This window comes from Phyllopteryx taeniolatus, chromosome 23, assembly GCF_024500385.1.
Source record: "Phyllopteryx taeniolatus isolate TA_2022b chromosome 23, UOR_Ptae_1.2, whole genome shotgun sequence".
Taxonomy (NCBI): domain Eukaryota; kingdom Metazoa; phylum Chordata; class Actinopteri; order Syngnathiformes; family Syngnathidae; genus Phyllopteryx; species Phyllopteryx taeniolatus.
In genome coordinates this window covers 2,385,620-2,410,689 of record NC_084524.1, presented here as the reverse complement: position 1 = coordinate 2,410,689, position 25,070 = coordinate 2,385,620, and the positions used below count along the sequence as shown (strand labels likewise).

The 25,070-nt window shown below is 46.5% G+C and overlaps 5 protein-coding genes across 7 annotated transcripts in view; 3 read left to right on the top strand and 2 right to left on the bottom strand.

The window, feature by feature from the left end:
- Window positions 1–111: 111 nt before the first annotated feature.
- Window positions 112–2,349, bottom strand: cideb (cell death inducing DFFA like effector b). Its single transcript, XM_061763685.1, has 5 exons — window positions 2,193–2,349; window positions 1,225–1,339; window positions 1,013–1,162; window positions 358–548; window positions 112–276 (listed from the first exon to the last, which is right to left on the bottom strand). The coding sequence occupies exons 1-5, from the start codon at window positions 2,213–2,215 to the stop codon at window positions 144–146; spliced, it is 612 nt and encodes a 203-aa protein (XP_061619669.1). The 5' UTR covers window positions 2,216–2,349; the 3' UTR covers window positions 112–143.
- A 383-nt stretch (window positions 2,350–2,732) lies between these two features.
- Window positions 2,733–8,530, top strand: tinf2 (TERF1 (TRF1)-interacting nuclear factor 2). The gene is made up of 10 exons (XM_061764412.1): window positions 2,733–3,372; window positions 3,968–4,170; window positions 4,652–4,762; window positions 4,830–4,925; window positions 5,519–5,629; window positions 5,703–5,826; window positions 6,285–6,747; window positions 7,579–7,640; window positions 8,155–8,228; window positions 8,305–8,530. Exons 1-10 carry the CDS (start codon window positions 3,339–3,341, stop codon window positions 8,410–8,412), a joined length of 1,386 nt encoding a protein of 461 aa, XP_061620396.1. The 5' UTR covers window positions 2,733–3,338; the 3' UTR covers window positions 8,413–8,530.
- A 252-nt stretch (window positions 8,531–8,782) lies between these two features.
- Window positions 8,783–23,755, bottom strand: dhrs4 (dehydrogenase/reductase (SDR family) member 4). Its single transcript, XM_061764385.1, has 9 exons — window positions 23,624–23,755; window positions 10,779–10,894; window positions 10,536–10,713; window positions 10,366–10,467; window positions 10,210–10,280; window positions 9,794–9,845; window positions 9,582–9,716; window positions 9,296–9,351; window positions 8,783–9,220 (listed from the first exon to the last, which is right to left on the bottom strand). Exons 1-9 carry the CDS (start codon window positions 23,672–23,674, stop codon window positions 9,106–9,108), a joined length of 876 nt encoding a protein of 291 aa, XP_061620369.1. The 5' UTR covers window positions 23,675–23,755; the 3' UTR covers window positions 8,783–9,105.
- Window positions 11,841–22,767, top strand: efs (embryonal Fyn-associated substrate). Of its 2 annotated transcripts, none has more exons than XM_061764379.1 (8): window positions 11,841–12,051; window positions 12,393–12,523; window positions 13,643–14,815; window positions 15,088–15,210; window positions 16,906–17,853; window positions 17,942–17,998; window positions 19,361–19,618; window positions 19,973–22,767. In XM_061764379.1, the coding sequence occupies exons 2-8, from the start codon at window positions 12,512–12,514 to the stop codon at window positions 20,156–20,158; spliced, it is 2,757 nt and encodes a 918-aa protein (XP_061620363.1). In that variant the 5' UTR covers window positions 11,841–12,051; window positions 12,393–12,511; the 3' UTR covers window positions 20,159–22,767. The 2 variants fall into 2 exon arrangements, with proteins under 2 accessions (XP_061620363.1, XP_061620364.1); XM_061764380.1 differs by lacking the exon at window positions 11,841–12,051 and adding an exon at window positions 12,069–12,280.
- acin1b (apoptotic chromatin condensation inducer 1b) overlaps window positions 23,051–25,070 on the top strand; it is a 15,177-nt gene continuing 13,157 nt past the window's right edge. For both annotated transcript variants that reach the window (XM_061764376.1, XM_061764375.1), the window contains exons 1-4: window positions 23,051–23,218; window positions 24,028–24,093; window positions 24,177–24,288; window positions 24,501–24,571. In XM_061764376.1, the coding sequence (XP_061620360.1) occupies window positions 23,084–23,218; window positions 24,028–24,093; window positions 24,177–24,288; window positions 24,501–24,571 (384 nt within the window). In that variant the 5' untranslated portion in view covers window positions 23,051–23,083. The remainder of the gene's footprint in view (window positions 23,219–24,027; window positions 24,094–24,176; window positions 24,289–24,500; window positions 24,572–25,070) is intronic.

Sequence of the window (25,070 nt, the reverse complement as noted above, 5' to 3'; positions counted from 1 at the left end):
AAGTTACAAAAGTATGACACAAACCACAGCACAAAAGCCCCACTGACCTGCAACAAGAATTTTGCATGAGACGTACGTACGAAATCAACTTCAAAACAGTGCCAGCCCAAACAAATTTTTTTTTTTTATATGATAACATTCATTCAATTTAGATAAGCCCTCTGTGGCGTCTGCCAGAGCTCGGGGCCCTCAATGATGCGACGGATGACGGAGGCGGAGGTGATGAGCAGGTGACCGGCGGCGTTGAGGAGGGCGGAGGCGATGCGGAGGGCTTCTCTGGGGTGGGGGGGAGGAAAAAAGGTCCTGCTTTGGTATCATAGCGACCCCGTGCCAGGAAAAAGAGCAGATTCGGCCTACCTGAGGACTTTCTTGGGCCCCAGACACTGGAAGTCGGCGCTCACCGAGTACAGGCCTTGAAAAGTGGCCTTCACGCTCAGCGAGCCGAACAAATCCTTTGGGCTGATTTTGTAAAGGTCCAAGGTGACGCTGGCGATGTCTTTTCCCGCCTTGGACTTTATCTTGTCTTGACATCTGGCCACAGCCGCGCCCTGAGGTGAAAGGGGATTCTCTAGTTAGTCAGGAAGCCACACGAGAGGTGAAAAGCTACACCGTTGTTATTAGCAGAATATAGCTACAGCGGCCAGGGCAATCCAGTTCTTCCTTGACAATCGCGCCATGTTGTTTGTGGTTCAATGAAAAAAAAAGTAGTACAAGTTTACTGTATGTGGTGTCTCAAAATGTGGTTTCCCAATAAGAACAATGAGGTTCACAAAAACATAGCGTAATAACATCATTAAATAGAAATGTAAAAATTTAAAACAGTTTGTACGTCGTGATTTCATGCTTCAATTCAATTCATTGGGCTGCTCCTCGGGTGTGCCCGCCTGGCCCACCGGGTGACAGTGTAATATATATTCATATTCATATATTAAAATGTAATATAAATAAAACTACAGAAGCTGCGGCAAAATGATTGAATCGAAAAAATCCACTCGTTGCAAAATTCCGGTACCGATGGGGGTCGCCACGTCTGTCCGGGCTCCAAGGCCACGATCCCAGCGTTGTCGGGCAGAGTCGCCAGAAAGTCGTCAGAGTCCACCTCAGTCCCGTCCTCCTCGCAGACCAGGGACGCCAGCGATGCCAGCGACAACGCCCGGCAGACCTGGAACCAAAAAAAAAACGAAAACAAAACATTGACACTGGAAAACTAGCGGGAAAATTTACCCTCTCTTTCAGTTCCTCCAGAGTCCCGGCCGTGATGCCCTTCTTGGCCTCCCTGTTGTGACTGCGCACCCTGAACGGACGCTGGGGCGCGGACCACACCCGCTTGGTGACCGACCTAAGGACGGCTAAAAATTACTACTTTGGAAGCACAATCACAGCTACGATTACAAAAGGGTGAACATTAAGTATTCCATATTGGAAACCTTTCTTAGAAAATTGAGGCTACTTTAATGGAAGGGTATCACATTTAAGCACAGAAAAAAAAATATTACACCACACTTGTTCCAGTTTCGTTTGTTTTTAATGCTTGATACAACTAAATGTACATTTGTTTGGACAAATATATTGATGACAACCATAATACCTCCCAAGCCATTTTCCATGGTTTTCTTGATAATGACCAAAATCACTTGGAATACAATTAAAAATGTCAAATAGGACAAAATGTAGCATGTAATCTGCTGCATTTTTGTTTTGTTGATTGTATTCTTCAGGCAATATAGCTTCAGTGTTGCCAGTCATTAAAATGAAAAAACAATTGAAGAAACTAGGGTGCCCTTTTTTGTAACATGATTTTTTTTTTTTAATAAGTAGCACTGCGCAGTATTGTACTGTATAAAATTATCCTTAATTGCTCAATTTTTTTGTCACTTGACTTTTGCTAACTTAATCTTCAAACAGGTGAACTGAATGTGGCCGGATGTTGTATTTTTTTTAATAATAATGAAAAACAAAATCAACCAAACGACGCTTATAACTTGACAAAACACTCTTAAATCTAGATACGAGACTTCATTTGAATGAAATCTGATTGTTTTAGTTAGGACTATGCTCAAATATATTTTTAATTTTGTAAAGTGCTGCGTTATTGCCCCAAAATTATGTTTTTTCAAAATCCCGTTCATTCCCGTGGAAAGTTTCCAACTTTGAAAATGGCCAGACTTTTACAACCTATAAGCAAAACTTACTTAATCAACGTCGATGTGTCCATTCTGCTCCAATGTGTTGTTGTCACAGTAACAATGTTGTCTGCTTGCCTTTGAGTAGGACAGCCTGGACTTTGCTCCAAAAGTGGTGACCATCCCGGAACAGGAACACCAAGTCAAAGTTCATCCAGATTGTTTACGTATGTGGAAAGATGTCAACAGACTCTCGCAGAAAAGCGCTATTATTTTAAATCATCAGTGCAAACACTTATCCATACTTAGTGTATCTGTACTTGAGTTTTTTTTTTTTTTTTTTGGGGGGGGGGGGGGGGGGGGGGGGGGCTGACAATTTTTTACTTTTACTCCTTGCATTTAAAAAAAGAGATCTGTACTTTTGAGTCACTACTTTTTCAATGTCGTCTTGTTTTTTGATTTTTGATTTTAAAATGGCATTAGATGTACCAGATTCTGAATCTGCCGTGGCTTTTTCCGAGAAAATATTGACTTAAAAGCAAAGTGAGAGAAATCACTTTCCAAAAGTCTTTCAAACCCTGTAAAGACCAAGCTACAAAAATATAAGATTAATATTGACTTTTTATGCTAATGCACAGGAACAGTAACCCGTTTGTTTTGGGAATGTATTTACGCTTACATTTTTTTGGACTGATGTAAATAATTCTTTCTAATCAAAATTAGAACCCGCAGCAAAAACAAAAACATTTAAAAAATAGGCATGTACTTTTTGGATATTGTATATTGTGTTGTAGTCAATCAAGTTTTTTAAAAAAAAAATAGTAAGTGGGAAATGCGCAAATGTCCGTCATATCCGGATAGGTTTGGGGGTGCACTCGTTTGTAAACTGCGTTACCTGAGTGAGCGGGGCTCGTCCAACGAAGGGAGTTTTTTTTTAAGCACCGCTCGTGCGGTATGTGCGGTAGATAACATTTAATGCTTACTCGCTTAACTGAAGGCGGGATGGCGAAAAGTTGAAGCTGAACTTTTCAGTGCAAATATTGCTCGAATTGCGGCGTAAGCGGTAAATAAACATCTGCAGGTTTCGCCAAATATCAGTTCCATCTTGAGGAAATTTCCCAAGTAGGCGCCGTTTAGTTTTGGCTTTTGGTTAAGTCAAAGTGGCGGCCTGGCCACTTACTAAGCTAGCCGTCAACGTTTTCTTTGACTTGTAGAATGGCGACGAGTAAACCAAACAACACGTTTGCTGGTGAGTGGCCTGACTTTTATGAATTGATTAATTACTCACTGGGCTGCGAGCTCGGATAAAATCCACTTTTAATGACTATAGGATTCAGTTTCTTTTCCTTATGTTCTGTGTAGGAGCTGGCGTCATTTCATTCTCTTAAAAAACAGTAAAAAATGTTTTACTGCTTAGTATATATCGACTTTTTTTGTCACCCCAAAATCTATTGAAATTCTTAACCTATATGAATATTAAAACATAGGTAGACAATTACAATATAACACTGTGTTTCTCGTAAAGTACAAAAAACAAAACTAACAATCAAACAAAGAGGAAAAAATGGGCAAAAATTATAAGGCCGAGTTGACTCCTTTTCATGCAAGGTCTATGAAAGATAAGTCACCAAGGTATTGTAATGTGTAAATACTTGTTACTTTTAAGGAAATTCTGTACAAATCAAATTCTACAAGAAAGTTTTGAAAGTTTGGAGATGACAGCGTTGGCTTTAGCAAGTCTTCTTCTGTATGTGGCCCTCAGTAGAAAACGCTTGGACATGCCTGACTCCGCTGACCCAAGTCTTTTGGTTTTTCATTGCCCTTTTGTTGCCCCTCCCGCCCAGATGTCAGTCTCCCCTTCGCCGGCTTGCAGCGGCTGGCTCCGCCCGTGCGCTTGCTGTCCGCCGCCTTCTGGAAGGTGATGAAGCAGCGGGACGTGGCGCAGTACGGCGTCCTGGAGGAGTTTGTGTCGTCCACGTGCGAGATGGTGTCGGGCTTGCTCACCTTGAGGCACCAGGTCAAGCTCACATTGGGGCTTCGATCCCGGGTGGGTATCTTTTTAAGAGCGTCCGACGCCGATAGTTTGTCTTTAGCGGCATAAAAGACATGCAGACAAAAATAAAGGGAGAAAAGTCATCTTTACGAAAGTCCAACATTGCGGAAAGTGCGTCGTCAATTGTTTGTCTTCCTTTTAGCAAAGTCAATAGTTTGTCTTCATTTTAAGAAAGCGGTGTCCCTTACCTAATGTTTTCTGTGTGGTAACGTGCTCTTCTGTACTACTAAAAAGAATTGGGTCTCACGCTCACTAACGATTATTTTAATCATTGATTAATCTGTTGAACAAGCTCTCTAAACGATGAATCGATGATCAAAATAGTGGTCAATTCATATGATGATCGGTTTGTTGTCGATAAATCGTTGGGCCTGTACACCAATACCATGGCGAACATATAAGTCAAGGAGGTGTGCGGTCACCCGTCCACGGTGTCAGATCCTGACTGCCAACTTTTTCTCTTACTCCTTTTCAGCTCATCTTGGAGCTTCTGCGCACCCCCCAACCTGATGAGAAGGTCATCAAGACGCACCTGAGAAGGATCTACGCTGCTTCCACCCCGTCGACGTCTTCGGCTCCAACTGTGGTAGGCATTCGATCTCTCGTATGGGATCTGCCCTCAACCATTTTTGATTTTTGTTTGGTCCCCGCAGAAGAGGGACGTCAAGGTGGAAAAATCAGTGGAGAATTTCCACACGTTGGTGCACGAGCTGCTCACCGACCCGGCCGCCAAAGAGGAGTTCTTCCAGGCGAGTCGCTCTCGGCCAATTGCACATAAGCAACGGATCTTCATTTTACTTTTCACTAACCTCCCAAAAAACACCACTGTGCTTTTAATGAAGAAAAATTGAACTGGATTGTAAAATACAAATATAACAACTTAATAAAAGAGAATATAAGAAATAAAATGCTTTTATAAAGTGTAGCTCCGGTTGGCCATGTATGGCGCAGTTCAGTGCGAGCGTTTCTCCATGCTCCTTGCCAGTGTTTTCATTTTGTATTTGTGCGTGTGACGATTTGTCCCATTCAGCAAATGGCTGAAAGCGCATCTGTGACTGTCAGTTTTCTTATTTTCTCTCTCTCTCGCACTCACTTCACTGAAGCTGCTGTGTTTCGGAAGCTAGCTTGTAATTCTAAAATATTTTTAAAAACTTTTGGTGGGGTGGCACTTATTGGCTTGTATATTTTTTTGTTTATTTGTTCAGGGAAAAGTTTTATTTAAATTTTTTGTGTGCCAATTTTAATGGCCATCAATTACGCGCGGATTTTAGCTATTCGCGTTAAGGCCCGCTCCCTGTACCCTGCATATTAAACAAGCTTTTACTGTATTTATTCCGGACAGGAGGAGTTCCCTCACGACTACGGTCCTTTGTTCGACCAGGCGTTGGAGAAGCTGCTGTGGGAGTTTCTCATTCGTTTGGATCAACTGCTCCCAGTGCCCAGCCTTTCTCAGGTAGGTGGAGCAACTGTAAAAAGCAGCCGTCACGGCCGACGGTATTGAAGAACGTCTCTGGTCCGGTGTGTAGACGGTGTCCTGGCTGAGCGAAACCCCCGCCGTTTTGGAAGAGTGCGCCCGAGCGGCCACCCAGCCCCAGCTCCTGAAGATTTTGCTCGACCATCAAACCTGCCTCGGGCATCTCGAACCCGCAGGTAAACGGAGATGGTGTCCGCCACCTTCTGCCCGTCCTTTCCTTGAGTAGACTACAGCGCATGTCAAGTTTTCACAATGCCTCACTTTTTCCACAGTTTAAAGTTACAGCCTTATTTCAAGAATGGATTCAATTCTTTTTTTTTTTTTTTTTTGTCTGGAGGCATGTCTTTGAAGTGGCCCAGCTAGAAAGATTGAGAAGCCCAAACATAGCTGTTCAAAACTTATGGCATCATATTCAAAAAGACTGCTTTCATTTCTGACAAAGTATTGAGCAAAGACTGTTTATTTTTACTCAAATTTGTGCAAAAAAGGGATTTCATGTCGTCATCATGGAATGTTGTGGGTAGAGTTTTGAATTTGTTCCTGTTACACTAAGGCTGAAACATAACAAAATGTGGAACAAGTGCTGTGCTGTAAAAACTTTCCGGGTGTTGCTTCCCCCCCCCCCCCCCCACAGCATCCCTCCCTCCAAACATGGGAGACTCCATCTTGGCGTCCCTCTCTTTACCCCTCTCCGGAAAAGCATCCTCAAATCCGCAACAAGACCCTGCCGCGTCCTCTTCTGGAGATCAGCCCGCGCGGAGACGAGAAAAAACGGCCGCCGTTGCGATCGGGCCAGTAACCGACGATACGCCGGCTGTGAAAAAGGCCGAACAAGATGGTGGCCGGATGACAAGGTTGTCGGCGACGAGGAGCCGCCGCGCAAAGCGCAAGCAAGCAGACGGCGTCGAGGAGGAAACGCCGACGTCCAAGAATCCTTGCCCCCTTGCGGCCGACTGTCTGCGCCGCCGAGCTAGAGTCGTCATTCGAAAACTGCCGCGCTCCGAGCTCCTTAGAGCAGGAACGACGTCCAACGGGCCCGGGCGCCGCCGGCCTCAAACGGCTCTCCGCATGGAAGTCCGCAGCTTAGACGATAAAGAGTAAGAAACCAGTAATGATGTGTATATATAAATTCAAAAAAGTCAATTCCCCACAGTCCCCACTCGCGGTTCACAGATTCACGTCTTCACGTTTCTTTTTAACCCGTTGTTCGTCTTTTATGCTTTTTCTGAATTGCCGCCGCCTGTTGAAATAGGAAAGTAGTACAGCTGGTCCGGTTGAAGTGATGCATCTCAACTGAGAGACGAGCTTTGTATTTGTATGCCGAGGAGGAGCTAAGCTCGGCCGAGGTTGTTCCGGAGCGTCTTTGCCGTGTGTGCATGTACATGCATGCGCACTTGGGCTGCATGTTTTTTAAATCTATCGACTCACCTATAAGGCATTTTTTTGGGTGGGGGTGTAATGTAAGATGAGTTTCAATTGATATCTATATTTTGATTTTAAATAGTGGTTTTGATCATAGTTTGTGGTATATTCATGATTTAAATGATTAATACATAATAAAAAATTGTTTCCTTCAGCTTTGTTCCCTTTTGTCATGTCACTTGTCAAACTGACGCATTTCAATGTGTTTTGGATTGAAAAAGTGTAACCAAGTATAAAGAAAGATCAGAAGGATAAGTCAATGAGATTTTGTTTCAGACACTTGCCTGAAAACCAGACTTAACAGGAGGGGTAATAGCTATTATGTACACTAATATATATATAGTGTGTGTGTGTGTGTGTTTTATATATATATATGTAGTGTTTGTGTATAAATATGTCTGTGTACTTTTCTATAAATAAATTAAAAAAAAAAAAACAACAACAGTAAATGACCTCTCCAGTATTAACCAATGTATGTTTTTGTTGTTTGTGCCACTGCTTAACAGGAATCATCCCACAGGAGAAAGCGGAGGCGCCCTGTCGTCGTCTCTGCAACGGAGCGACGCAGGTAGAAAGTGCTACATTTTTTTAAAATGGGACAGACTATCATTTATAGATCAGTTTAAAAGAAAAAAAAACCATCTAAAATCGGTTATTGTAATAATTAAATAATCATTGTTGTTTGTCAAATTTGATTGGAATTTAAAATGAAATAACCAATTATTAAAATGTTAAATGTTAGGTAAAATTGTAGTTTTACCAGTTTTTTACAATGTTTAAATATTCACAAATTTATTATTTACAATACATTAACCAATTAATACATTTTAAAAAGTTAATGTAAATGGTTTACATTTTTAAAATATTTACAATTAACTATTGTATGAAAGAAATAAAAACAAATATACAATATTTACACAAGGTAATTCAAAGTGCTTTACAGCTGCCTAAAATTATAAGAAGGCAAATAACATCATTCCATCAACCATCAAAATAGTCATTCATTTTATGAAAAGCGATGAATGCAACAGATGCTATTGCAACTTTGGTTTCCGACTTTTGTGATTGGGTTTTGTCTTTAGACGCGCCGGGCCTCGCCGGCGACGACTACGTTGCCGATTCCGAGGACGAAGCGACCAAGAAGTTCAAAGAGAGGGTAAGGCCAAAACGTGTGGCGCCGCCCGTCGCGTCTCCCACGTTAACCTCTTCCCCCCCGTTGTCGTCTCCCTCAGCTGTTTATGAAGCGCTACTGCAAAACAAAACACGGCACTTATTTCCCCACTCTGCGGGAGTTCTGGAAGCTGGGGAATCCCACAAAACCACTTCAGGGCAGACGGTGAACATGACTTTGACCTTTCAACATTTTGATGTCACTTTTTTATGTCACATGATCAATCATGGAAGTGTAACTCTTGTAATCATTGGAAATTAAATTGTGGTGCTTGTGTTTTATGCTGAGTTTGTGTTAATTTGCCCATTTTGGTGCTATTTGTATCATGTATTCACAGCCTTTTTTTTACACATTACAACAACGTTACATCCTTATTTACAAAAATGTATTAATTCATTTTTATAATACAAACAATTTGATTCCAAAAAATAGAAATGTTACTGCGCTCGCATGGACAACTCATATAGTATAGCCTACTATTGCTAGTTAGAACGTACTGTAATGACCTGTAAGTTGTCAAGGATAAACACAGGCACCAGTGCATTTTCAAAAACTTTATTGAACAATCGGTGAGAAAAGAAACACATAAGCATGTTCAGACATAACACACACTCTCATTCATCGACACCCACATCACTCACCAACCATACACACTGAGTCACAGATACTACAGTAGAATGTAAGGATGGTGACCCCAAGTGGACAAATATGATGATGATGCAGAATCTATTTTTACCCGATTAATCGATGGGATCATCAATACTCGATTTAAAAAAACAAATTAGAAAGCTGCAGATGAGCTGCGGATCTTCAGATTACAAACAGGAAGCATTATCTGGAGAGTTGTCAATCTGTTTTGCGATCACAGTCGACAGCCGATCCCCCCCGTCGCTGCGATGGTCTCTCCCGTGATGTACGAGGCCTCCTGAGTGCACAGGAAGGCGACCACTCCCCCGATTTCATCCGGTTCGCCGAGTCTGCCGTGGGGAAGAAAACTGCACGTTGCCGCGTCGAGATGCGGGTTTAATACGCCGACGAGAGGTGAACTATACCTTTTAATGCACATCTGCTTTTTGACGCCATCCATGATGTCATCATTTTGCCACAACTGCAATGGAAGAAATTTGGCAAATACATAAATAAAACTACAATGCGAGCACAAAGCGAAGTTGGCTGCTGCCACTCGTTTTTTGTCAAAAGTCAGAGCAAAAAATAAATCAAACAAGCAAAAAGTCAAGGTACCACTGTATACTTCCAGTTGTTTAAATTAAGGCCCAAAAGAAAAAGACGTAAAGAAAAAAGGTAAAGTGCTCTGGAAGTAAGAAGTGGATGTCTCACCGGGGCGCTGAAGTGTGTTTTGATGATGCCGGGGGCCACGCAGTTGACCCGGATGTTGCTCTGAGCCAGCTCGGGGGCCAGCGCCCGGGTCAGACTCACCAAGGCCGTCTTACTAACGCTGTACGCCCCCAAGCCCTGCAGAAACGTCACTCTCAGAGTCAGAATACAATCTTTGCAATGTCGCTCACCGTCACTGGTGTTGATCGCCTGACCTGCATCGGTTGGTAGGCAGCAACGGACGACACAAACACGACATTTCCCCCTCTGAAAGAAGCACTCGCATTAAAAACAATTCTCTGTCAGCAGTATGCAAATGGATTTTTTAAAATAATAAAAAAAAAAGGTAAAGTGTAGGTAAAGTTTTTTTTAATAGTAGAATGTGCATATTTTAATTTTATCATTTATTTATAATTAATCTTATTTAACAAAGTCAACTGTTTAAATTCATGCTTTTATTTTGTACTATTTAAATTTGTACTCGTTTTACTCTGTAAAATACTTTAGTATGATTGGTTTGAACAATTCCCGAATAATATTTGTGTAGTTTATTATTTACAATGAATTAACAAATTATTTAATGAGATAAATGTATCAAAAATAAAAGCTAGGTTTTTGTTTTTTAACTCACCCCCTTTTTGCCATATGAGGCACCACCAACTTGGTCATAAGGAAGGCTGCTTTTACATTTACGGACATAACCTAAAAATGACAGAACGACAGTTAATTTGAGTTCCCCCCCCCCTCTCCCAAAAAAAAAAAATAAAAATTCCATTCTGTTACTAACCTTGTCCCAAACTTCCTCTGTAGTGTCCATGAAGTTTCCGAAGAAAGGATTGACCGCCGCGTTGGACACCAGGATGTCAACGCCGCCGCACTGATCCAACGTCTACGTAAAAGACGCAACAAGATTTACGGTGCATGCGGGCAGCATTCAAAGCGCTGTACTTTTCCCACCGTCTGAAGCAGCCTTTCTCGATCGCCTTGGTTCCCGATGTTACAGGTGGTGCCGGTGACGCGGATGTTCTGGCTCTGCAGCTGGGCCACGGCCTCGTCCACGCCGGCCCGCCGCCTGCTGCTCACCACCACGTGCGCCCCCCTCTCGCCCAGGGCCCGGGCTGCGGCCAGGCCGATGCTGGAGCCGGAGGACACGGGTTCCAATCTCTGGGATTTCTAAATCAGGCAGGACAAGACTCTTACCCAGCCGTCGAGGCCGTGACGATGGCCACTTTCCCTGCAAGACTGCTCTGAGACATATTTCTTGGTCCCGAGAGTGGAGTGTTCCAAAGGCACCTGAAGGCAACCCTCAACATCACCTGTGAGGTCACAAACAGGTACACAGACATTATATATAAGCAGTGTGCAAATCTGCTTTAAAAAAAATTATAATTGCCTGTAGATGCCACAAGATGGCGGCAACCTTCTTTGTCCAAATGAAACTCAATTTTAACAGAATTCCTTGACAAGAAGGCACCAAAGCACAATTTTTCTCGAAATGAAACTCCTCAACTCACTTCAACATTGTTTTTTTTTTTTACACCAAATTGGCGCCACAGTAATATTTGGGTTACTTTGGATTCAGTACAAAATCAGAAAATAGGTGTGTTAAAAAAAAGTAAGTTCCCAAAAATTCGTACTAATTATTAATATCACGTTGTAATCATGGTTACTACAAATACTTTACAAAAACGTAAGCTGCAACAAGTTTTGTTCTGACCGCCCAAACCCAGGATCAGTTGCCTTGCAGATTTGAAATTTGATTGGTTAAGAAACAATTCTGCTGTTACACGCGGGGCCAGCCAAATGAAGGCCAATAGTGGCGTTCAATGACCATTTCTGGACCGCAAACGACACGTTGAAAGATAGCTACGTGTCGTAGTTGGCAATTGCGTTATCTCGCCACATTTCAACACACCAACTACAGCAACAGTCTTTCAAATAAAATAAAAAACAATTCAAGACCTTTAAACTCCTCGTACTGCGTGAACTGGAACTCCAGTTGTTCTTCCGGTGAACAAAAACTGTCACAATAAAAGCATACAATAGCTATCGATTGGATCTATCAAATTGGGGATTTAGACATATTTTAGGTTTATGTCGTCCATTCTATCCCGTTAAGAGTTTGGTGATTTTAATTTACAGCTACTGATCTGATGTATAATTTATTTTTAATCTAGCCATTAAACGCATCTCACGGCAAGGAGCCAATCAGAGCGCGAGTGAGTGGCCAAGTTACGCGATCGAGCAAGTAACTGGATTAAGTCGAGCGAACTGCCGTCAACCCTTCCGGATGATTTGTAGATCGTCGAAAGTACGTCAGCGTCGGAGAAGGCGGAGATCATTTTGTTGTCATCGGCCGAAGATGATTGAAAGCCAATGGCCACTCGGTTTTTACGCTTGAGAAGAAGCGCTTTCGCCCCATCTCACACTGATCGCCGATGTGGAAGTTTACCGGCGAATACGAACAAGGAAGGTAATTTATTTTTTCGCCACGGCGAACATACTCTTGGATGGTTTTGACCTCCTTTGTGAGGAAACTGCAGAACAGAAGCGGCGTTTTCGTCCCGCTAATGTTAGCGAAGTAGGCCGCGGGAGTCGAGTATGTCCCCGGTAATGTAACGGGGCGACATTCCGTAATTAAGCAGCCTGGCAAAAGGCCAATTGGGATATCATTGGAGCACCGAACCGGATGCTAAGCTAAGGTTAGCTTCTAACATGACCGGGGCGTGGGATGACGGGACAGGTGTTGGCCAGTCGCAATGAATCTTTCTGGACAAATGTGTGCTTAAAGTAACGGTTCCGAACGGTCCGCAGGCCCAGCGTTTGTATTTGACAAGGCGGAGACGATGTGAGCCGCACGGAGCTCGCTGACCGAGCGGAACACTCGAGTTCGACCTTCCCCGACAGCGACGAACCCTCAGCACTTCACAGCCATGTCGGTTTCTGTAAGTATCCGACTCGGAAACGTCCCAGCACGGAGGAGGGATTCGACTCTTTTTGTGGACCCAGCATTTTGGCCACATGCTTCTGGTCCCCAAAAATGAAAGTGGGGAGGGGGTGGGGGGGGGGGGGGGCTTTTGGGTTGGCAGTGAAGGCAAGGGACAGATGTGGCTCTCCTGCCCCATCCCCCCGCTCACACCATTAAGCCGCTCTGTCCATTTGACCACTCAGCCATCTTTGGCCCTTCGTGATCACTGCATATTTGAATATTTTAGCTTGAGTCCCTAGTGGATAGCACGCCTGCCTCACAGTTCTGGGGTTCGGCGTTCGACTCTTGGCTTTTGCATGTTCTTCCTGCGCTTGCGTCGATTTCTACAGGTGCTCCTCCTTGCTTACGCGTACCTAAATCGTGCATGCCAGGTCTCTTAAAGACTTGAAATTGTCCGTAGGTCCGTATGTGACTGTGAATGGTCGTTCGCCTTTGTACCCTGCCATTGGCTGGCGACCGGTCCAGGGTGTACGACCTCTCACCCAAAGTCAGCTGGAATAGGGGCTCACCTACTCCCCGAAACCATTTTTTGAGACCCAGTACGAGTGCAAGTACCGACATGTTACTACCCACCGAGAACCGATATTCGATGATACCATTACGTCTTTTGGGCCGATGAAAATCGGTTTTGTTTGAAACAAATACATACATTTTACTCAAGTATGACACTTTTTAGAGTAACAACTTGACATTTGCTGACATTTTAACACCCAATATGTTTTCCTAAAAGGCCATGTCAAATTTCCCTCACGGAAGTCAAGAGTGTGGTGGAAATATAAACGTAAAATGTGCCCAAAAATGCCATGTTACCGCTTTCTTTGAACTCCAAAATAACATGCGTAACACAAGACTCTAAGTAAGCCTGTTAGAAAATGGATGGACGGCACTCGAGTCTGCGATTCCTCTCCTGTCACGGTCGACGTCGTCCATCTCTTGTATTCTTCCCCTGAAACAACCGAGCTGTTCAGCTTTGCCATCAATGTACTTGTTGTTCGTGATACGCAAATGTGAGTTTGTCTTGTGTGTCTGAAATTAGACTTAAAAACCTGTTTTTGAACACGTGTCCCCTCGACAGACGGTGCTGGCGAAGGCGCTCTTTGACAACACAGCTGAGAGCCCGGAGGAATTGGCTTTCAGGAAGGGCGACATCCTGATGGTTTTGGAGCAGGAGCAGAGCGGCGGGCCCGGCTGGTGGCTGTGCTCCCTGCACGGCCGGCAGGGCATCGCCCCGGCCAATCGTCTGCGCCTCCTCCGGACCGCCCCGGCCCCCGGCCCGGACTCCGTCTACTTGTCCCCCGGCAGCGCGGACGACGCGGACGCCGTGTACCGCTGCCCGCCGGCCGCCGGCGAAAGCCGAGGGACCGGCGCCGCCTCCAGACCCGGCGAGCTCCGCAAGGCGGACGGCGGACGTCCGCGCTCGCACTCCAGTTCCGGATCCCGACCCAGGCCTGACTGGGACATGGGGGCGGGGGGTCGCCCACGCTCTCCTTCCCTAAGAGGACGGGGCGCAGACGTGACCGGAGCTCTTTATCAGACCCCGGTGAGCCCGCTGCCCTCATCTGCTCAGCACGCCAGGCAGCCAGGAGCTCAAACGGCCCCAGAGTCTGTGTACCTCTCCCCCGGCGGAGTCGCGAGGGGGGGCGACGACTCCGAGGACGCCACATATCTCGTCCCCCGGGAAACGCTAAGCGCAGAGCCCTCTGATGACTGTTACTTGGTGCCGAAAGGGACACCACTTGCCGGTGAGGATGTTTACCAAACCCCAACAGGAGGAGTTCTTGCCGCCTGCCCCAATGGGCCCTCCTCCGTCAACGGAACCCACCAGGCTAAAGTGAGTCAGGATATGCCCGGGATGTACCAAACGCCCTCTTCTATGCCGGTAAGCCTTCAAAGGACTTCGTCGTCCCCTGCCCAAGCGGCCCCCGGACCCCTCCTCAAGGGCCCGTCGCCCACCACCGCTGTGGCCAGAGGCAAACCGGGTCTCGCCTGCCACCGGGGGTCCCCTTTGCTGGTTCGAGCGGGCCACCCCCGAGTTCCCGGATCGCCAAATTTTGCTCGAAAGCCCCCGCCCCCGGCGCCCCCGGTGAGGGGAGTCACGCGGAAAGACGGGCAGCGGCCAGTGCCTGTGTCGGGTGACTGCGGCGCGGCGGAGGTGGACAGACAAACGAGTCAGGACCTGGAGAAAAGCAACAACACGCACAACAGCAAAGGGCCAAATCAAGATTATGCAGACCCCGTGGATGATCAGGTTTGTGACACGGAACAATAAACTGAATATTTCCGTTCCCACTCGACGTAGCAACCAGGCACAGAACACGTCACTTATCAATACTGGACAGTATTTTATATACATTTATGCTTATACACATATTTGTGTGTTCAAATACGTTTAAAAAGTGTGTGAAGTTTTAAGGGTTAAACTATTTAAAATATGTTTTGAAGGCTGTGGTCTCGATATATTCAGTGTATCCTATTTGGAAATGGTCTTTTTTTTTTCTTTCTTTTTTTTGATGATGATAGGTATACGACACCCCACCCAGCGGCAGGTGGCAGCGTGCGGTGCCGACGGTGCTCAGCAGTGACGACGACGGCATCTACGACACTCCTCGCACCGCGCCCCCGCACCTCCACACGGAGACCGAGGTGATGACGACGTCGCTTTCTTTCGGCTTTTGTCTGTCGATGTCCGTTGGTTTAACAGCTTCAGCTTTTGTCTTGTGCCTTGTTTCCCAAGCGGCACATATTTGACAGTCCAAAAATTTCAAGGCACACTGCCAAACAAAAATGTCACAAAGTACTGTAAATATTTTGAAATAATGATGACCTGTTTTGCTGTTTTTGTGATCAGCCCTAAAATCAGTGAAAGTCTTACTTTGCTGCCGTATTGTGGCATTTTGATGTCAAAGAACTACGTCGAAGTGAGTTGAAGAGTTTCATACAGACAAAAATAGTACTTTGGTGCAATCCCGGTGTCAAGGAATTGTCCTGAAATGAGTGGAGGAGTTTCATTCGCCCAAAAATACTACTTCGCCGCCATCTTGTGTCGAGAAATTAGGTTTATGTGAGCTGAGGAGTTTCATTTGGACAAAAATAGAGCTTTGTCGCCATCTGACTGTCGTGGCATCGATTGGCAATTATAAACCTTTTTAGGTGAGCGTCAATTACAGATTTGTAACTATTTGCTTGAGGGTTCGGTCTCTGTCCACGTGAATAATAGCGGGGGGTTTTGACTACTACTTTCCTTTTTGTCATTTTATTACATTTTTGACTCTCTGATGCAAGATTTAAAGTACATATATTGCACTAGACCCCATCTTTAGTTGGGCATTGACTCTACCGGACTGTGATCAGCTGTTCCACCCCTGCCAAAAATGATCCGAACCTTCCTCGGCGTCCTTTTGAGGAGTTTAGCTCCCTGCCTGAATGCACCTTACTGGACTGCATTCCGAAATTCTGTTAACCCCCCAAGGCGAGGCCACACCTGTCTCGGTCTGCTGCGGTAGGCCGCCTATCCGGTCCAAGTGCTGCCGCTATTTTCTCCCGGTCACGCCCATCTGTTCGGGTTAGGCCGCGGCCGCAGCGCCAGTGGTCTCCCTTTCATGCTCCTCGAATGTGCGCGCCAGCTGTCGGATTGTTTTTGCTCCAGTGACTGCATATGCGTTGACACAGGGATGTCGGAGTGGACAAATATATCCTGGCCTTCGTTTGGTGGTTAGCGACTCTTTGATGCATCTGCGTGTGGGTTCCCAGAGGTTCTTACTTCAATGGTGCGTTTAAAAGCCCGGCCAACTCGCTACCTCTCCTACTGCGACGGTCCGCTCGGTACAGTAATCCCTCTCTCTTCACGGGCGGATCGTGACCGAGCCCTGCCGCAAATAATTGACGAACCCCCAACATGTTTATGTTGCCTTGATTGATGGTTTGAACCATAAATGTACCACAAACTATGATCACACAATACATATTTTAAACTCATTATACAATATTACTCTTAAAAATAAATGGCTTACAGATTTTTTGATTTCCAACAAATGCATCCAAAGTGCAACGTCTACATGGGACAAAGATTCTTCCACCTCTACTGACAACCCAGACTTCACTTCTCTCACTCCCACATCGGTGGGAATTATGTTGAGGAGTTTTATTTAGACAAAAGTAGGGCTTTGCTGCCATATTGTGGTATCTATAGATGATTTGAAACTTTTTTTTGTTTGTTTTTTGTTTTTTTTGGTGGTGGGGTGGGCAGGATGTCAGCTGGCCTCTGTTACATCTCATTGCGACCCTAATGAGGATAAGCGGATGGCGGGCTGATAACGAATGGGTCGTCTCCGCTTACAGGTGTACGACGTCCCGACCATAACACTGAATGGCTCGACTTCGGACGTCCCACCGAGCGCCGCCGTGCCTGCCGACGCGGACGACGTCTACAGCGTACCCACTCTTCCGGGCGTGCCTCCGGCTCCCGGGGAGACCGCCGCGAGCCTTTCCGGGGAGGACGCGAGCCAGAACGGTCAGGTCTGTTGCGTCCCGGCCTCCGAGAAGCGGGCCAGCGCCGGAGACCGGCAGCGGGACTCCCCGGACTGCGGGATCTACGATATGCCGGCCCTGACCGCCGAAGTCCTCCCCCACTCATCCTCGTCTTCCTCCACCTCCACTCGCCGTCTCTCCGTGTCCAGCAACGGCTCCGGGGATGTGCAGTGGAGGTCCTCGCTCTCCGGCCTGGTCCACGCCGTGCTGAGCGCCGCTTCCTGCTCGCCCGCTGCTCTGTCTTCCCGTGATCTGGCCACGTCGCTAGCTGAAATCTTGTCCGCATGGAAAGCCAGCCTCTCCGGCGACCCGCCGCCGCTGCCCCTTCAGCAGGCTTGGGCTCGCCTGTCGGACCTCCTCCCCGCGTTATCTGCCGTGGGCAACGCTCCTCCGTCGGAAGGACTCCTGTCACTGGTCCGGCGCTCCCTGGAGGAAAGCGCCGTCCTCTTGCAGACTCAGGGTCGCCCTCGATTGCCTTCCCAGGAGTCTTTGTCCCGCAGGCCGCTGCCCGCTCTCCCGGTGTCTGACGGGAAGTCGACGGGAGGCGGAATGGGCTCCCGTAAGAGTAGCTGGATTCAGGAACGGCCTTTGCCCCCGACTCCTCAGCCGGCCTTCCCCTTGCCTCCCACTTTGGCCACGGTGACGCTCACGGTGGGCCACGGCGACGAAGATCCCGGCAACGAATACGCCGGCATCGGCTTGACTCCCGTCCCAGCCCCGGTCCCTAACGGTGACAGTGTTGGATATGTAAAGTTGCAGGTCAGTTATTTTGTTTGTCCGAGCATTCTTTGTTGTTGTTCATGCTGTTGTTTGACTGGGTGTCCCCCGTTTTCTTATCTCCGTGTAGGGAAAACCGGAGATTTCCCCGGCACAGAACGGACAAACGATCACTTCAGAGCCGAGAGTAAGTCGCCTTCGCTGTCCGAACGATGGCGTCCTTTGTGTTTCCGCAGTCAAAGCCACTTTATTCCCAACCTTTATTGTGCCAAGGCACTTATTGTACGTCACACCACCAAACAAAAGTAGTGTGAAATAATGATGAGCTCGTCTCGTGGTACTCACAAATGTATTTACTCATTGTGAAATCTGTTGAGCAAAAGTCAAAAGTACTCAGACTCTGACGTGGAGGTTGAAAAAACGAACATGCCGATTTGGACAAAGTAAAGAGTAAAACGTACTGGTTTGTTTTCAAACGTTGGGAGTAAATGTGAAAAATTAATACTCGAGTAAAATACAGATACCTGAAAAATCTACTTCAGCACAGTAACGTGTAGTTTGCTACTTCCCACCACTGCTGTTGAGTTGCACATGAAGCTATTGCTCTGTTGTACAAATGGCAGCAGGTGGGCACAGATCAATTGTCCCTTCTGCCAACTAGTCGTAGAGCATTCAAGTATAATAAATCCCAATTTTTGGACCAGTTGAGTGAGATTGTGTAATTTCCCGCGGCACGCCTGACGATCTCTCACGGCCCAGCGGTCCGGAATCACTCGTCAAAACGGATGAGTCACGGCGTGAGTCTGTTCACCAATGAGACGTGTGACTCAGGAATCCAGCACGTTGGCTCCCTTCCTGATTACCTTTCCTATGATTCTGTCAAAAGATTTAATTTTTTTTTTGTTTTCCTGAGAATGTCAGTGTCAATATGAAGACATCACGGGACCCTGGGACACATTTACAAACAAGCGTTGCATTTTGTTATCCAGTCTCCTGCGGAAGAGCAATGTGTTCTTGTTGGGTTTTTTTTTTTCTTCCTTGCACTGTCTGCATTTTTGGCCCGCTTGTGGAGTCCTGAGTTGAGCCAACAAGTGGTCACTTGTGTATGGTGACAATTTGGCCTTACATAGGACCGGGAGTCTGCAGGACAACAAGCCGAAGACAAGGAGTCTTTCAACAGACGTTCACTGACGTACTCTATCTAATTGTGTTTGTCTGGGTCTCCCGGGTCTCATTTGAATACATTTGTTGCCAGTGTTTTTCGCCACGTACGGCCAACTATTGGCAGAGATCGGGACCGAGCCCTGCCGCCAATTGCGAAAACCCGTGAGGAACGGTTCCCCCGCGATATTCAGCTTCACCGTAGGTCAACTGTGAATTTGCGGGAGGTTACTGGACAGTTGTAGCTTTTTGTTAGCTCCAGTAGCTCCACGTTTAGTTGAACTTCAAACAAGCTTTTATTTTGCTACTTCCTTGTTCGCGAAGTGATTTCTGTTTGAAGGGGACGGCGGCCGTGTTTATTGAGCGGTTTTCCAAACCTTGTCTCCAGCTGACTCCGTCCCCTCCCCTGCCGGTGTCCCTCTCGCTGGAGGATTCGGAGCTGCTGTCCTTCTACTCGTCACAGAGCCTGGCTCACCTCTCCTGCCTGGCCGACGCCATCGACGTGCTCTTCGCCAGCGTGCAGGGCAACCAGCCGCCCCGCGTTTTCGTGGCGCGCGGGAAGAGCCTCATCGTGACGGCGCACAAGCTGGTGTTCATCGGCGACACGCTGTCCCGCCTCCTCACCTCCGTGGACCTGCGCGCCAAGGTGCGTTGCCGGCGCTGGTGGCGGCTCGCAAGGGGACCTTCTGTCCTTCATTTCTTGTTTCCATCCCTTCTTTCCTTCCTGCTTTGCTGTTGTGCTTCCTTTCCTACATCCTTGTTTTCTTTGTTCCCTCCATTCTTCCTTCTTTCCCTCCAACCTTGTTTTCTTTCTCCCGGCCTTCCTTCCTTTCTTACATTCTTGTTTTCCTTTCCTATGTCATTCCAGTCTTTCTTCCCATCTTTTCGTCCGACCTTCTGTCAACTTTCCATAATGTAATTGTAAATAATGTCCTCTTTCATGAGGAAAAAAATGTACCTTCTGCAAATGGTATTTTTCCAAGCCGCCCTCTGCTCTCAGATCACAACTTCCGGGGGTCGCCTGTGCCAGGCCTTGAAGGCGGTCGTCGTGGCGACAAAGGGCGCGGCCCAAAACTACCCGTCGGTGTCGGCCTCCCAGGAGATGGTGGACCGGGTCGCCGAGCTCTCCCAGCAGGCCGCCGGCTTTTCCGCTCTGCTCCAGCGCCTGGCCGAGATCTCCTCGTGATGTTTTCGGACGGGCAGCGTGACAAACCTTGTTGACACTACACACCTTGCCTTATTTTGTTATTACACTATTTTGTTTTTTTGGTCCTGTCCTTCTCAGTTGTGTGGCTTGGTTTTGCCCTTTCCCCTCTTGTGCGTGTTAACTTATTGAGGACCGGAAGCCACTCTGGAGTATTTCATTTTCTCCCGAGTTTAAATGTCAGAGGCAGGGGATTCGAGTCACTTCCCTTGACTCGAGTCGCCAGTTATAGGACTCGGGACTTGGGAAACTTAGGAAAGACTCGACTTAGGCTTGAACTAAATGACTTGACAAGTCTTGTCTGTTTACATTTGAAAATCTTCACTTTTATGCTAGTGAGGAGTTTTGTGTTTTTAAAGAAAAGGGACATTTTGTGTAGTGCGCGCAAACCTGACAGCCAACTAGTATGCTAAAATGTGGAGTGCGCACTCCAAAAACTGGGCTTAAAAAAAAAATTTGAAATGAGAAGTTAAAGCAAAATGATCTGCCAATAGAACAGGAAATTTCGACTTGTCGAGATTTCTTAGTCATAACCCCCACCGATATCTTAAAGCTGGTATACATCTGTGGAATTGTGGTATTGACTTATGACCCAAGTTATGATCGGACTCAACTGGCTTGAAGTTTAGCAGTGACTCGAATGGACTTTTTTCCACACTAAGTTGGTTAAGACATACTTGACTTACACCTTCAGTATCTCACAAAAGTCAGAACACCCCTCACATTGTTGTAAATCTATCTTTTCATGGGACAAAACTGAAGTGACACGTTGCTGCAATGTATAGTAGGCAGTGAACAGCTTGTATAACTAAATTTATTGTGATGTCCCCTCAACCACTGGCAACAAAAGTGAGTACACCCCTTAATGAAACTCTCAAATGTTGTCCCATGAAAAGATAAGAACCAAAATGTGAGGTGTATTCATTTTTGTAAGATTCCATATGTGACTTACTCCCACCTCTGCTAAGTATAGCAGAGGAGGAGACATTTCCATTCTGGTTCTGGCCTACTTCTTGACTGCGATACCTCCAAGGCAATTTTGTTCTCACCACTCCCGCAGGCCTCCATCCTTCCTCGGCCTGTGCTCGTGTTGAGTTTGTGCGAGACGTGAAGATGACGCGCTGTGTAGTAATCCATCCCAACACACCTCGAGTGACAGTTCCCGCCTGGCGAGAATTCCCGGAATGTCAACAAGTCGGGGGGCCAAATTGCCCCCGGGGCCGCTCCTCTTTCCCACGGTCTTGTGGCGTACAAAACCTGTGGACCGAGTTTCCCGATCTCCACACGTCGCGACTTGCTTTTTGACATTGGTGCGGCACTAAATGGTGGAGTGCGCTCACGCTCCTCTGCGAGTCTTTGCTGGCGTTTCTGGCGTGTTCTACAAATGTGGACCATGGGCCGGCCGGCCCTTTGCTCGAGATGCTCATCCAGTGTTGCTTTGTCTCAGTGAAGATCATACGGCCACGCCGTCATCGTCCTACCTCCCATCCCACCTTTCATACACACTTTTGTCCTTTGTCAAATCATTCCTACCTTCCATTCTCCCTTCACACTATCCCGCTTTCCTTCCTTCAGTCTCCCTTCTTTCTATCCTTCCTTTCATACTCCTGTTGTTCCTTCCTTCTCTTTCATGCTATTCTAATACCTTCCATCCTTCATTTTCTTTTGTTGTCGTCATCTTTTTTGTTTTTGACGTTGGTGTGGCACCGAATGGCACCTTTGCCCATGTTTCATCTCTGTTCTCCGAAGCCGGTCCGTCATTAAGCCCGTCGCCGAGGCTACTCATCACCTGTTACTTTGTCTGGATTAGGATCATATGGACACACTACAAATTATTGACCTCATCCTTCCAAGCATGCTTTCGGGAACCCTCCTGTCCCATTTTCTCTGCTGTAGTGTCACCTTGTGGATATTTGAAGTATTATTGGAAACTACACCTGTTACGTGTTTGAAGAGACGCAAGTAACCTTTATATTTATTATGATCATTTACATGTTTTGTTTTTTCATTCATAACTTTACTATGCTTGACTTTGTCATGCACATTCTTGTGTGATTTGGTTCGGCGCTGTATTGCAGTGGTTCTCAAAGTGGTCGCTGGGGGGTGGGGGCGCTTTTGAAAACCAGCTCTTTGTCAGTTCCCGGCCAGGTTGTTGGTGTCAGTAGTGCACGTCAGCTTGCGGCGATGGTTCAGATCCTTTCCATTAGCAGGTCATGAATATTTAGGTTGACATGTTACGAAAGATAATTCGCATAATGCACATTGTAGTTATTTAATTGGCCTTGGGATTAAAAAAAAAATCTCCCCTGGAATGAAAAGGTTCTCCAACCCTGGTCTATTGTCAAGAAATTCCCATCCCCCTTCTTTCTCGTGGAAAAATGTCCCCGTTACTGTTTATGTTGTACAAGGCAAGTTTTCTACACTCGTGAACTCAACCCTGTATGCTGAGTTCTAGCAATACAGAAACTACACCTCTTCACTTTTCAACACTGCTATGTCTGCCCTGTATTCCAGAATAAACATCTTTTTTGCAGTCAGTAAACAACATGACTTCATTGCTGTTACAGCACTGCACAAAGGTACCTGACTCACGAGTGCCCCAATTTATGGTGACTTTTTTTTACTTTGTTGGGGGAACGGGACAAACAGTCAAATTCAAAATGAAAACACACTCAAGGAGCATGGAGAGAGTGATGTGACTGTCACAGAACCAATTCAACTCCCACTGTACTTGAAATGGCGATCGGGCGTTCCGACGTTTTCCGGAAACTGCCGAACGGCAGCCCCTCGTCGGTTCCTCTCCGCCCTTAACTGTCACTCGGGCCGTGCCGAAGTCCTCCGGAAAGTGCCGAACCCCGACGCCGAGCGCCAGCCGAAACGACGCTTGTCGGGAGTGCTTTCGACAAGATGGCGGACGAGGATATTACGCTTGATGGACAGCCTTTACAATCCCTCCGTGTCGCCGATTTGAAAGCCGCGCTGGAGCAGAGAAACCTGTCCAAGAGCGGGGCGAAGAACAAACTCATCCAGCGACTGAAGGGGGTGAGTTTGGTGACTGTTTTTGGGGGGCGCCTGGTGTTGAGTGTGGACAAGTTTACTAGCAGGAGGCTGGCGGAGGAGGGAAGCGGGGGTGGAGGGTCTTAACCGACCGACGGTTTGCGGGAACAAGCAAGCGAGCACGCGAGGAAGCGCGTCGGTGCCAGATAGTACACGCAACACTTGGAACGGTGCACTCCTATGATAGACGTCGCCGGCACGGCTAAGCTAACCGCGAGCCTCGCTACGAGCCGCAATTTGGTAACTAGTTCCAGTGGGGCACCGTGTTGCACACACTTGGGAGTGTGCACCTGTCAAGTCGAGGCCTAAGCGAGCGAACAGCCGCTCACCGTGGACGTCAAAAAGGCAACGACAACAACAAAAAAAAGCACAATTCCCGTAAGGACTCACCACTTGTGTCATGTGGGCCCACGTTGTTCTGTTTGTTGTCATTTCTGCCATCAAAGCCTGCGGCCGTATCAAGGCCGTGGAGCTCGGCTTACATGTGGACTCGAATTACCTCCACCCAACAGTGGACTTAAGTACACGGTTCCGACGCAAATTATACGGAACTCGGACTCGGTCACTAACCTACGCTAACGTAGTAGTGAAGTTATAAATACAGATAATATTTGTATGACAAACACTTCAGGGCCATAAAAAACAAAACAGGAAGTACGGTCAGCGTGCCGGTGCCACAGTTGCACGAAAACACTTCCAGTCCCTAAATATAAATCAGTCCAATGGGGGAGAAAAACATCAAATAAAATGTTGTGCCGCAGTTTGATCTGATGGCATTTCGCTGTTCCGTGCAGGCACTGATGCTGGAGAACCTGCAAAAGTCGTCCACCTCTCACAGCGGACTGCAGCCCAACTCTCAGGTAATGAATGCCCACTTCACTGTTTTAAGTATTTGAGTTTCACGCTGCAGGGATATTCTTTGTTTTTTTTTTTTTCTTTGCAGATCGGGGAGGAGATGAGTCAGAATAGCTTCATCCAACAGTATCTGGCCAAGCAGCAGGAACTCCTCCGTCATAGACTGGAGCGAGAAGCCCAGCTTGAGGACGAGACCGACGGTATAAGAAGCTCGTAAATACGCTCCCAATCATCGAGTATATTCAATCATTGCGCCGTTGTTTTGAATGAGAAGCCGCGAAAGTGACTCCAGTAAAATGTACCCCAGAAAAATTTGCGAGTATGCGAATGTTGACGTGCGCGAGCGGTGATTCACGAAGTAGAGACGCCGCGCTGTCGTAAGCAACGACTCACTCTTCGCTCCCCCTGACAGAAAGCCCAGCAATGCCGGAAGAGGACGAAGACCAGTCGGACGACGACAGCTCGCCCTGCGTCTCTGACAAGGTCGGTGTTCCGCGACTCGCCGAGTACACAAGTGCTACCGAAAAATACTTGGCGCTCCAAGTATACAGTAGCACAGCGGTTCCAAGTTTTGGTCAAAAACGAAGCGGACGTTTTAGTTCTAAAGCGTATTTATAATTATGATCCACTGTAACATTATACGGTTTGAACATTAACACTGCACTTAAATATAGGAAAATAAACAACTACGTAAATATTTAATCAAATGAAATGGATTGGTCTGACAAGTAAAATGTAAATAAATCAATTTTGAACAACAAAGCATTCTTAATACTTAAGTTAAATACAACTGAACTGGACTCAAAACACGTACTGTACATGAAAAGTTAAAATAAGTACTGTATATATATATATACATATATATACATAAAAGTTTCAGCCACTGTAAGATTGTGCACACTTTGGAGTAAGACTATGATGACCTATGGCTGGACACAGAGAATCCAGGTCAGGAAATAATGATTTGGTTAAAATGCATTGT